We start from the raw sequence: 14,013 nt of genomic DNA, 5'->3' as shown, positions 1-14,013 counted from the left end.
GGAATTAATTTATCCACACACATTTTTTATTTACATTAACCTGCACAGGTCGAATGCCCTCTTAACATTTCATTTATTTTCTCTGTTGCTTTTTATTCTCTTCTTGAATATCAGTACAGATTTTGGAAAAGGATCAAACACTACCCCTGGTAAACTGTTCCACTCCTTCACACCCTTCCCAATGAATGAAAATTTACCCCAATCGCTTCTGCTAAAATTCCTTCTAATTTTATATTTGTGGTCAGTCCTGCCGATATAATTATTTTCCAACCGAAGCCTCTCATGGATATCTTCCCATGCTTCTTCTCTTGTATAGGCTCTATATAATCCTATAAGTCTAGTTTTCTCCCTTCTCTTACTTAGTTTCCCACCCAAGTTCCTCTAACATTTCTGATACACTACTTTTTCTCCTGAAATCCCCTGTTACAAATCTTGCTGCTTTCCTCTGCACACTATTTCTTTTATTAGGTATTCTTGGTGAGGATCCCAAACACTGTTTGCATATTCCAATAATGGACAAACCATACTTAAGTAACTTTTCTCTTTTAATTCTTTGTTGCATCCTTTAAGTAGCCTCATTATGACATCGAACAATCTGTATGCTTTCCCAACAATGTCATCCACATGACCCCTCCAGTGCAAATTACTTTCAAATCTAACTTGCCATCTTTTGGGATAACTATCTCATCCAAAGTATATTCAAATTCAGTTTTAAAACTCCTGTTTGTAAATGTTGTAACAGTTGATTTGCCTCCATTAACCTTCATATTATTCTCTTCAACCCATTGCTGGATACTCTAAAGGTCCCTTTGTAATTCTGTACAATCCTCAATGTTATTTATTTCCCTATAAACAATTATGTAATCTGCATACAGTCTGATTTTTGATGTTATATTATTCCCTAAATCATTAACGTATATTAAGAAACGTAACTGTTGTAACCAAGGTTGAGATTTACAAAACACAACTTTATTATTCGCTTCAAATGCAAAATACACTATTTACACAAATAAAATGAAATTTAACTTGAAGCAAATGAATTAGGAATCTTGAGAAAGAGTCTATCTTTTGTACACTATATACAAGTTTACAGTATTTACATCCACTTCTATCTCGAAAAGATAGTCCTTGATATGGAAAGTCGATAGTCGAAAACTATCAGAAGTACTGACATAAATGTTTTGGAAAGTCCTTCCTTGTTGAGTTCATAAAGGCAAGTTCAATGTTGGAAGAATTCTTACTTGGCGAAACCAAGGGAGCTTGCATCAATTAAGGAAATATGACGGTATGTAATAGTATGACTGGATATGGGCAGCGGAAGAGGAGCGGTGACCAGAGGTGAGACCTCGTACTGCCAGAAATTCAGTCCACCTGGTCGAAGCACATTTTCAAGAGGAGTAGCCTCCGTGCTCGACGTAGGGTGTATTCTGGAGCTGGACACCGGGGCAAGTGGGCATCTGGACAGGCTGGGAGTTCCTCTTTATAGTACACACACGACTGTTCAGGCACGCGCACTGAGGGCTGCGCGTCGAGGCTAGAAGAATGACACTTGGTGCGCGTGTAGCTGGCTGGCGGAGCGAGAAGGGAGCGCCGGACATACAACACCCTCCCCTCCTAAATACGCCGGTACGGCGTGAAACGGCGGCGGCGCTGGCGGCGGCTGCGATGCTGGGCCGGAGCTGCTGATGTCTCTGTTGGATTGTCCGGAGCTGGGACCGGGCGGAGTGGCGCTGTCTCGTCCTGAAAGGAACCCATTGTTATTAAATGGTCTAAAGCTCGTTCAGCAATAGATTTATCTGGCTGAGCAATAGAATCAATAGCTGGACATGGGCGGTAGCACAGACGTATCTGGTCTTGATGGCGGCAGATACGTTTCTCCGTAGTCTGTATTTCGTAGAGACGATGACCCAAAGATCTGCAGATGACTCCAGGTATCCAGAGTGGGTTTGACCTGAATGTCTGGGTGTAGACCTTGTCGTTGACTGAGAACTTCGTTGGTGAGGTCTGAGACTGGGCCGGAATAGGCTGCAACAGAGAAAGTAAAGTTCTGTGAGGTCGTCCATGGAGCTTCTGTGCAGGAGTGATATTATCAGCGCCGGGCAGAGTTCTGTAGTTGGTTAAGAGTTGGAGCAATGCTTGGTCTTTAGTTAAGCCTGAAGAGACAGCTTTTTTCATACTTCTCTTAAATGTTTGTACAAAGCATTCAGCTTCACCATTAGATTGAGGGTGAAAAGGCGGTGCTAGGATATGACGAATGCCATTATATGTACAAAATTTCTTAAAAGCAGTAGCTGTAAATTGAGGTCCGTTGTCCGAAATGAGGACTTGAGGTAAGCCTTCTGTAGTAAATATCTTCTGTAGAGCACGAATGGTAGCTTCGGTCGTAGTAGTCGAATGCATATCCACTACATATGGAAAGTGCGATAGTGAGTCGATGACTATTAACCACATAGAATTGAGGAAAGGACCTGCGAAATCGATGTGAACTCGTTCCTATGGAGTAGTAGCAGGAGGCCATGAAGCTAGATCAGAAGACGGGGCGTTCTGATTCAGTTGACATTGTTCACAATGACGGATGAGCTTTTCGATGGCGGCATCAATACCGGGCCAGTAGCAGTGTTGACGTGCTAGTTGCTTCGTTCGGGATATACCCCAATGGCTTTGGTGTAATAATTCGAGAACTTGTTTCTGTAGGCTAAGTGGGATAACCACTCGGAAGATGGTGCCTGCTTCTAGGAGTACGACTCCAGCACGAGTCGTGAGACGATGCTGCATACGATGATAAGGTGCAAGGTGGGCAGGAAGATTGCTCTGAAGAGGCCAACCGTTGCGGATGTAAGTACGCACAGTAGCAAGTGTACTATCCTTATCCGTAGCTTGAGCTATGCAGGTAGCATCAATAGGAAAACTGGAGACAGTATCTTCAAGTTCTATGTCCAACTGAAGACATTCAGATTCTTGAGAATCGAAGGCAGTATCAGGACCAACTGGTAAGCGTGAGAGGGCATCAGCATTACAATGCTGGGATGTGGCTCGATAGACAATCTGATAGGAATAATCAGAAAGGAACATGGACCATCTTTGAAGCTTTCTGAGGGAATTCTCAGGGATCTTATTACCAGGATGGAATAAGTGTACGAGAGGCTTATGATCAGTAATGATCAGGAAATGGTTGCCATAGAGATATTCATTGAAACGGCGAATACCAAAGATGATGGCTAAAGCTTCTTTCTCTATCTGTGAGTATCGACGTTGATGGTCATTAAGTGTTTTCGAAGCGAAAGCGATGGGGCGTTCCCGTCCATGACGATCCTTCTGGGAGAGAACGGCACCGACACCGTAGTCTGAAGCGTCAGCAGCTAGCGTGAGGAGCTTGTCGGGCTGAAAATGAGTGAGTTGTATAGCTTGAATTAAGGCGTTGTTGATGGTTTTCCATGCCTGTTGGCATTGCGGAGTCCATTGAAATTTAACACCTTTTTTACGTAGAGCGTTTAATGGAGCTGCCACTGTAGCGAAGCGGGGAATGAACTTGTTATAGTAGTTCGCTTTGCCTATGAAGGACTGGAGCTGCTTGAGGTTCTGAGGTGCTGGCATGTTGACGATAGCTGAGACATTCTGTGCACTAGGGCGAATTCCAGTCTTATCAAGGATATGTCCTAGGTAGTGAACTTGAGGCTGAAAGAATGTACATTTAGCGAGATTCGCTCGTAGGCCATTGTCTTTCAATTTCTGTAGAAGGAGGCATAGATTGTTTAGATGTTCCTGATGATCTTTTCCCGTAACAATAATATCATCCAGGTAGTTAGCACAACCGGGAATGGAGGCAGTGAGTTGAGCTAAATAGCGCTGAAAAATAGCCGCTGAGGATGAAACACCAAATGGGAGCCGCTGGAGCTGGAGCAGTCCGAGAGGAGTGTTGAGTGTTAGAAATTTCTTAGAGTCTTCGTCTAAAAGTAGCTGGAGATATGCTTCTTTAAGATCAACTCGAGAGAAGAATTGTCCACCAGCGAGACGACGGAATAAGTCTTCTGGACGTGGAATAGGAAAGATATCTGTGTCGAGTTGTGCGTTGACTGTAGATCTAAAATCGCCACAAAGTCGAACATTACCATCAGGTTTCTTGATTACCACTAGTGGAGTAGCCCATTGACTAGAAGTAACTGGTACCACAATTCCAGTTTGTATCCATCGGTCTAATTCTTTCGTGACCAGGTCTTGAAGTGCTAGGGGTACTGGACGTGCTTTGAGGAAGCGAGGCTTAGCTCCGGATTTCAGCTGTATGTGAGCTGTATAGTCTTTTGCTGTTCCGAGCTGAGAGTCGAAGACTTCAGGAAACTGCTTTAGGAGATCGGTAACATCAGAAGTAGGATGCAATGTAGATACAACGTTAATGTTGTCATGTATCTGGAAACCAAATAAGTTAAATAGATCCATGCCCATAATGTTGGATGCAGTGTAGTTGTTAACTACGAGAAGAGGAATGGCCTTCTGAATTCCTTTATAACTAGCCTGAAGCTGGATTTGACCTTTAATGTCAATTTTCCTTTTGTTAAACGTCACAAGCTGGATGTCAGCTGGAGAGCATGAAGGGGAACCTAAGTCATGGTAGGTAGCCAGATTAATAATAGAGACAGGTGATCCAGTGTCTAATTGAAAATCGACAGATCGAGTAGAGAATGAGAGAGGAACGATGATCTTGTGAGAATTCCTTGTGGGCAGAATAAGATTGTTGGCGGGGCTGTATATGCTTCGGGCGTGCTGCAGGAGTCTTAGCAGGGCGGAGCGAACTCCGACATACAGTCTTAATGTGTCCAAGTTTATTACATCGTTCACAAGTGGCTTTGAAAAAACGACAGTCACGACGTTCATGATGCTTGAAACAGCCTCGGCAGGAAGGCAGGAGTTTCGAGGTGCTTTTAGAATTGGGCTTCCTTGTAGCATTACGAGAGGGACCCTGGCGAGAATGCTTGGTAGAGAGCGCCTTATCTGGACGGTTCACTGTAGCAGAGGACTTGCGGGCCTGAGTCGAGACTTGAGCAACTTCGTGTGGAGAAGCTATGGCTGCGGCAGTCTTGGTAGTAAGCTCATAAACCGTAGCAATACGCTGGACGTCTTCTAAAGAAGGGTTACTCTGCTTGACAGCGTCAAAACGTATCTTGTCCTCAGGAGTATGTAAAATTACCATGTCCCGAATGAGAGAATCAGTGTAGGGTGAACCACAACCGTCCTTGGAGCATATGAACTGGCAGGGTTTAGCTAGACCACGCAATTCAGTTATCCATTCAGTATGTGTCTGATGGGGTTGCTTTCTGCTCTGAAAAAATTTATAGCGAGCAGCCACTATGTGAGGAGCTTTGGCATAATGTTCAGTGAGACGGGCCAGGAGCTGTGCGAATGGTACCTCAGAAAGGTTTTCTTCTGGACCTAATTTACGTAGTAATTCACACGTAGCATTGCCAACTGCCATCTGTGACAGAATGGCAGATGAAATGCTGTTGTAAGCGTGCTAAATAAACTGACCATTCTTCCTTAGCCGGATCAAAAGCAGAGAACGGAGGAATAGCTGATGGCTGTGTAGAGACAGAAATAGCTTGAATAGCCTGAATTAATGCTGCCTGTTGTTGTTGCATAAACTGTTGTTGTTGCTGCTGTAAGGCTTGGAATACCGTAGCGAGTTGCTCAGCTGTAGCCATTGCGAGATGCGTGCAATAAAGAGCAAGGAGAGCTGTGTGTCAGAACTGGTTGTAGGCGCGACCTTGACCGATATATGCTGGGAGTGAGAGAGAGAGCAAGCAAACACGCTGGAGCGTGCCACACAGGTGGAGCGCACGACAGAGAGCTGTGGAATGTCTGTTAAGTGGGCGACACACCGAGCACTGATTGACTTCGTCGCCAATGTCTAAGTGTAGGAGGGCACTGAGTTTGCTGTACCTCGTGAAGGAGTGGATGAATAGCAAGTTATTATCCTGTCGCCACAGAGTTGGTGACTGGGGCCGATGAATTGGAGTGTTTGTTGCGTTCCTTTTTTTTTTTTTTTTTTTACCTCGTCGCCATAGAGTTGTGTTGTAACCAAGGTTGAGATTTACAAAACACAACTTTATTATTCGCTTCAAATGCAATATACACTATTTACACAAATAAAATGAAATTTAACTTGAAGCAAATGAATTAGGAATCTTGAGAAAGAGTCTATCTTTTGTACACTATATACAAGTTTACAGTATTTACATCCACTTCTATCTCGAAAAGATAGTCCTTGATATGGAAAGTCGATAGTCGAAAACTATCAGAAGTACTGACATAAATGTTTTGGAAAGTCCTTCCTTGTTGAGTTCATAAAGGCAAATTCAATGTTGGAAGAATTCTTACTTGGCGAAACCAAGGGAGCTTGCATCAATTAAGGAAATATGACGGTATGTAATAGTATGACTGGATATGGGCAGCGGAAGAGGAGCGGTGACCAGAGGTGAGACCTCGTACTGCCAGAAATTCAGTCCACCTGGTCGAAGCACATTTTCAAGAGGAGTAGCCTCCGTGCTCGACGTAGGGTGTATTCTGGAGCTGGACACCGGGGCAAGTGGGCATCTGGACAGGCTGGGAGTTCCTCTTTATAGTACACACACGACTGTTCAGGCACGCGCACTGAGGGCTGCGCGTTGAGGCTAGAAGAATGACACTTGGTGCGCGTGTAGCTGGCTGGCGGAGCGAGAAGGGAGCGCCGGACATACAACAGTAACGGACCGATTATACTACCCTGTGCAATTCCCTTCCAAACTTTCTCGTCCTGTGATACATTATTTCCTACTTTGGCTTTCTGAACCCTTGAATTTAGAAATGTTTTTATCCAACGTGTAACCCGTACGTCCAATCCTATTCCCTCCAATTTCTTTAATAAAATTCCATGTTCCACTCTATCAAAGGCTTTGGAAAGATCTATGGCTATGCAATCTAACTGGCCTCCTGAATCCAATTGATCTGATATGTCCTGCTGAAATCCTACCAGTTGTGCCTCACAAGAAAATTTCTTTCTAAATCCATACTGGCTCCTCATGAACCAATTTTTATCATCATGTATCCCTCTGATGTACTTCGATATTAAACTCTCCAGTATTTTACAAACTGTATTGGTCAGACTGATTGGTCTGTAGTTCTCTGGTTTCCTTTTATCACCCTTTCCTTTATAAATTGGTATTATTATAGATTCCTTCCATTCCTTTGGTATTACACTATCATTTATGAAAGAGTCAAAGAAAAATTTTAAATAAGGCACTATGTACCACCCCATTGTCTTTAACACCTCCCCAGTAATTTGATCACTTCCTGCTGCTTTTCCTTGCTGAAGCAGTTGGATTTCTCTGAAAATATCTTCATTTGTGAATGAGAAGCTTCTTGTTTCCCTCTGTCTCTCTCCCTCTCTATCTTCTGTTTCGGTTTCCAACTCCTGAAATCATCTACTGAATCTCTGAATTCCCTACTAAATAGATTTGCTTTCTCAGTATCTGTTAAATGGTGTTCACCCCCTTCTCCCACCATTGTAGGAATTTGGATTCCTTTTCCTTTTTGATTCCTGATATATGAATACAGCTTTTTCCATTTCCCTTTATGGTCATTACCCTCTTGAAGTATGCCATTCATATAATTCTCTTTTGCTTCCTTTTTCGCCCTATTCAGTTCCCTCATTAGCTGTTTTCTAGTATCTCTACTCTCCCTACCCTCTTTGATTTTCCTGTTTACTATTCTACATTTTCTTTTTAATTTTCTTATTTACCTTGTATAATAAACAGGGTCTGAGGTCATTTTACCCTTATTAACAAGTACAAATCTCTTCTCTCCTTCCCAAATGATTCCTTTAAATTTAGCCCAAAGTGTATCCACATTACTCCCTTCACTTATCCAACAACTGAATTGTGATTTAAGGTAAGTCCTAAATTCATCAACTTTAGTTTTTCTGTACAATTTCTTGTCTTATGTGACCCTCTTAATAAGCCTTTTTGGTACCAGTCCTACATCCATTATTACAGCCTTGTGGTTACCTATTCCTTCAATTACCTCAGTTTTATCAACAATTTTCCATGGTTTAACCAATAATACATCTGGTAAGTTATTGAGACAAGTCGGTTCTTGTACTACTTGTGTAAATCCTCCCTCCCAAATTAACTTATTTGCCAGTTTCTGTTCATGGGCTTCACTTGGTCCATTCCATTCAACTTGAGGCAAGTTTAGATCTCCCCCAATTATTACCATATCATTATTATTGTTTTTATGAGTATAATGATTATTTTCTCAAATATTTCCATGTCTCTTTCCTCTCTTCCAGGCCTGTATGTTCCTATAATTCCCACCTCCTTCATATTATCACAAACTAATTTTATCCCTAATATTTCATCCCTTTCATCGGTAAACCATTCATGTGAACAATAAGTTTCCTTCACCAGAATAAACACCCTCCCTTTTTATCTCCTCGGTCTCTACGATAGACTGTGTACCCTTCTGGATATACTTCTCTATTACCCTCCCCTTCTCTCAACCACAATTCCACTCCTTATCACCACATCAGTCTCATAAGATTCCATCAATGTATCGAATTTTAATTGTTTATTTACTACACTCTTACAGTTTACCAAGAGCAATCTCAGACCCCCTTCCTCCCTAAAACTTGACTGTTGCAATTGGGTAACTTGAACTTCCTTACTTTCCTGAGTTACATTTTCTAGTTGACTGAGCCAGCTTGAAGTACAGCTAGCTCTTTCTACTAGTTTTCCTGGTCAGTATTATAACTCAAGGGAGTTGCCTTTTTTACAGTACATATCTTAAGATTAATAAAATATAGAACAATATTTGCTATCTTTTGTTTACCTGTATTGTTTAGATGGAGGCCATGCTTTATGTAACAGTGTCTCTCAAAACTGCTGCTATCAGTTACCTGTGTATTACAAAAATGTTTACAAATTTTAACCATATCTGTATTAACTTTGTCCACTTCAGTGTTCACACACGAGTCTCTAATCAAATCATGCCTGTTGGGCACGTTCGCTACAAAGATGTTAGTGTGAGTCAGCTTACCTAGTGTACATTTAAGTTTAGAAATGACGTTGTGAATGCATGGATTTTGTATCAACGAGTTGCTGCCCAGCGGGGTATCCAATACCATGACGACTTTGGCATCATTCCGGGAAGATTTAGCGCTTTCCCTCAGTCAAGTAGGGCTGTCAATCATCCCAAAATGAGGACGGCCAAGTTTTGAAGTAGAAGGAGACCTCATAAAGCAGTGAAAGAAGGCCCCAGCAGCAGTTTGCCAAGATCGTTTGGAACACTGGCAATTTACAAAGACACTCGACAATGGTGCAAATTTCCCTCATCTAAGGGGAAAATCCTGATATTTTGTGAAAAGTGTGATGTAGCATTGTGTATCACAAACAGAAAGAACTGTTTCAAGGTCTTCCATCTCAAGTGAGCAAACTGAAAATGGGAAATGAACCTTGAAAACAAATGTCATCTGTGCATGGTAGGACTAATTAGTCAGATGTGGGTTTTCATGCTAAAACTCTGTCAAAACCACTTTAAGAATATTTTAAACTATTTTTCCCTTACTCTGGAAAATACCTCACTCCTCATTTCCCTAGTACACCTCTTCAGTGACGCCTAGGCTATTTATGACAGTGTTGGCGGAGCTGCAGAGGATCAAACCAGCCTTCGGGCTGAATACCCAACATACATACATTAGATTATGCATGTCTAGAATTAAAATAAAGAGAAAGTAAAAAATCATGCTGTGTAGGGTTAAAATGGGAAAATAAACTTAATAGGCCTACTGGTTTGAGTGTGCTGTACGGTATTTATGAAATTCTTGACAGTTATGCCCGTTGCCATGATAACCAGTAGGAATGCAGGGACAATATAGGTTCTAAGAAAAAGTTGCTATATTTCTCATTTGCTACCGTTAACCTTGAAGCAGGTATAAGGGGTGCGAACAAGACCAAAAACATATAACGAGTTGTAGCACGCTTGTAAGGATAAGCTAAGGATTGGCATGAGCATAGGCCTACTCTTTGGCGTAGTGTAGCGTCGTCATTAGTGTGAATAGTCAGTGAAGTTAGTTATAATATCAGTGTGCAAATGTTGGTTATAAGTGAAAATGAGTGAAACTCGGAGGAAAGGGATCAACCAGAAATTTTGGTTTCTTCGTGACTTAGAGCTCAGATGGAAAGCGCGCTCACAGCAAAAGCAAGTATGAGTTAGGAATGATAGAAACTTTTTAAATGTTATGCTGCGCAATTAAAATGACTGCTGTTTTCATAAGAACATTTAACATCAAAATGTAAACTTAAAACTTCCCGTCTTATATTAGGTCCAGAACAAAAATGGCTTTATATATGTAAGGTGCAACATCTCTTCTGGGCTCGAGAACATAATCATATCCGAACATATTAAAATACTATGTTCCTGTTAGGAAGGAGCAATTTTGATTCCTGTCTGAAAGCCCAGTGACTGTAACTAGTGTCCTTTAGGAAGTGCCGAAAACCTGTTTGGCAATACAATAGAAAAAAGTCAAAAATAAACATCTAACTCTGGACATAGTGTAGATGTTTTATAAGTACGGACATTTGACAAAACTCATTCCATCTTCAAGTAGAGCTGTCAAAATGCTCTCTGTCTCCTTCCAGCTGTTGTGGCCACTGTGCTTAACGATGTCTAAGGATTCCCTAAATAATTCTAGCTGAATACGATGCTAAGATGGTCACTTATGCAAGTTCACTACCAATTGCTTTCTCGGTACAGTACTTGCTCTAATTATCGCAATGATGGGACGTTAACGTTAAGATCCATAGGTACATTGTAGCTGTCCTTTTGTGAGATACTCTTTCTTGAATGATCAAGGATGTAGTATTGATGGGACTGATATTTCTGGATGGTTGATCTGGGAAATCGTTTCTTCGAGGAACAGATAACGCAGGATTTTTATAGTTTGATTTACTTAGAATGTTTGCGGGGCGCTATAATTTGAACAAATAAGGCGGGAAAACGTAGTTTCTGGGAACGGATAATCGAAGTTCCACTGTATTATATACCTTAGCAGGGGGCATCAAACTTAAAGTGCTCAGGGGTATGATTTGTCCATATACTGTACTTATTATTACCATTGAGTGTAACTATGTTGTGAGCATTACACTTATTTCATTTTATACGTGTACTGACTTCTGGATTCTCAACTTATCGTATGGAAATCTATAAAATGTATTTAAATCTAATGTGTGTGTGTATTTCCTGATATGGTATCGGGGATGAGGTGAGATGAAATTATGTGGCATGTTTTTCATGGCCAGATGCCCTTCCTTCACGCCAACCACTGTTGAGGAGCTAATGAAGATGAAAATGATGGTAAATGCAATTGTGTAAGGAGGTGGAAAGAATCAGCTGTGGCTTATGAATAAGAATTGTACCAGCATTTGGCTGGAAGTGAAAAAGGAAAACCACAAAAAATTCTCGGGATAGCCAACAGTGGGGTTTGAACCCACTTGTCTCCCGAATGCAGAGCTTGGCTCTATAGCGCGTTAACACATGCGACCACTCTGGTCGTTGTATTTAAATTTAATGAAGGTCCTTATAAATTGGAACTATTAGCTATGAATGATCATGAAATTATTTGCTATAACTTATCATGCATTATGAAGTTAGTTTACTTCAAATACCTTACGTTTTTCTACCAAGGTGAGTGGTCACGCATGTTAACTTGGTATGGCTATGGAGCCAAGCTCTGCATGTGGAGCACGAGTGGGTTTGAACCCCACCATCAGCTGTCCTGAGAATAGTTTTCTGTGGTTTCCCATTTTCACTTTAAAATGACAGGTCAGTTCCTAGTCATAGGCCACAGCTGATTTCTTCCACTTCCTTACCCAGTTTCATTCTCAATTATCCATTTCATGTTTATCAGCTCCTCAACTGGGGTTGGTGACAGGAAGAGTCTCCAGACATGAAACATGCCATACAATTTCATCTCACTTCATCCCATATCGGGAAGGGGACTAAGGAGTAGAAATATATTGTATGTTTTCATCTGGCATTCTATACCTAGTTTCTTTGCTGTATTATTCTTCTCATTGCTAATTCTCAGAAGACTCTTCTAATTTTGTGTACCTCATGTTATTTAGTTCTGTTTGTTTCACCCTTCTGTGTTCTTGTATTTCAGGAAGTAATTACATTAGTGCTGGCTGTGGAATGGGCTGGTGATCAAATGAGTTTCCAAAAGCTTATTGGGCTTATTTTGTGTTTGGGTGGCATATCGTTTCACTCTTTTCGAAAAGCCTTGGCCACTCGGCAAGCAAATCTTCAAAGCACTCTCGATGTACAGTCCATTAACAGTATTGAGAAGCTTAAACTTCAGTCTGCTGGTTCAGAAGTTCGTGTACCTTTGTTGGGTGGTGATTTACGGGAATCAAGTGCAAAGTTCCTTCCATATCAGCTGTCCAGCAGTGAAGGTGAAAGCGATGAGGATTCATCAAATATTTTGTTTAATATATTACAATGAAGAGACAATCCTAGGTAACGGATTTGTGACAACCTTGTAAATGTTTTTAAAATGATTGATCTGTACAAATAAAACTATGCTGAAAGTCATTCATCTGAGCATGCATGATCTTTTTTTCAATTTGAAATATATATATTTTTAGAAATTATTGAAATACAAAAATTGTGAAAGATTTTTATATTTTAAAAAGGAGAGGTTTCTCTTCCTGAATCAATAGCTTACCATTGTATACTTTGTTGAATTTTCTAATGAAGATATATCATTCTATTTGTATGCTGCACTTCAATGTAAGAGCATTCCTCCTGTTATGTTATTTGCCAAATTAACTTTCATACAGTTAGGGAGTTTATGAATAATTTTATGGAGTTTTTTAAATCCAAGTAAAATCAAAATTCCTTGCAAGGGAATGTGTGAAAACCGTGTAACAAGAGGAATTTGACGTGTAAATATTTGAAGATGTTAAAGGAGAATGAAATTGCACATTTTCATGTAGTGTTTTCTTTTTTTTAATTGGTAAGGAGAAGGAGATATATTTCCTTGGCTACTTTCCCTTCATTATTGAATTGGAATTAACCTTGTAAGTGCTGAGTTACCACTTGGCTGTTTGGTACCTCAGTGCTGAGTTTTTATATTCGTATGTAAAAAAATTGATAAAAGTATCAATTTTTAACTTATCAGTGGGGTGATTACCTTAAAATGTTTATAAATGTTGGTTGTTTATAAATCTAAATGCAAATGGAAAATCCTACACTTACGTTCAATATTATTTTGAGAGAAACAAAATTACACTTATGTGCCCATGCGTGCATTATCTTTATACAAAGTAAAGAGCCCAAAATAATATTATTTCCTAAAATCTGAAGGCAACTAATACATGTAAGTTCTTAGAAGTATACAAGTTGATATTCTAAAATATTTTCCAAACCTGGAATTTGGTGATAGTTAAATGTTTTCTACTGGTTTTTTGTGATGCCGATTTGTTCAACTATCTTCACCAACTCCATTGGCACAAAAGTTTCAAAAATCAATGATTTTCGGGTTGTCATCAAACACTACTTGGCCCTCAGAGCCTGTCAGTTACTTGATCTCTGGTGAAGAAAAGTAATCCATCCGCCACGAAAATAGTGATAAAATAGCCTTGTATTCAGTGTTTTTCTTCTTTCGTTTAGAAGGAAGCTCTTTTACATACAATATTTCGGCACTCTCTCCATCACTCGCACTTTCAAAATCGCTTAACAATTCATTAAAATGATCATCTCCATTATCACTTTCCACTGTGGATAATAAGTGAAAGATTCTGTGATCTGAAATAACATCGCTGCAAGATCAAATAGATTGTTGTTCTGCCATGTTTGTTTACATCACAGATGTCTACAAAAAGCTCTGCAAGTTACTTCGCAAAGCTATAATCTCTGATCAATTAGTTCTACATAATGCCCAACAGATGGCAGAACATGTCAGAGATCAAATTCGCACTCAAAAGTGAA

General features: G+C 40.4%; 1 protein-coding gene across 1 annotated transcript in view; it reads left to right on the top strand.

Annotated features, from left to right (window-relative positions):
* LOC136873690 (solute carrier family 35 member C2) overlaps nt 1-12,615 on the top strand; it is a 42,554-nt gene extending 29,939 nt beyond the window's left edge. Inside the window, exon 7 of the mRNA XM_068228007.1 lies at nt 12,188-12,615. Within this exon, the coding sequence (XP_068084108.1) occupies nt 12,188-12,526 (339 nt within the window). The 3' untranslated portion in view covers nt 12,527-12,615. The remainder of the gene's footprint in view (nt 1-12,187) is intronic.
* Nucleotides 12,616-14,013: the final 1,398 nt, after the last annotated feature.

Source organism: Anabrus simplex, chromosome 5, assembly GCF_040414725.1.
Source record: "Anabrus simplex isolate iqAnaSimp1 chromosome 5, ASM4041472v1, whole genome shotgun sequence".
In the NCBI taxonomy this organism is placed as follows: domain Eukaryota; kingdom Metazoa; phylum Arthropoda; class Insecta; order Orthoptera; family Tettigoniidae; genus Anabrus; species Anabrus simplex.
This window is presented reverse-complemented; position numbering and strand designations above follow the sequence as displayed.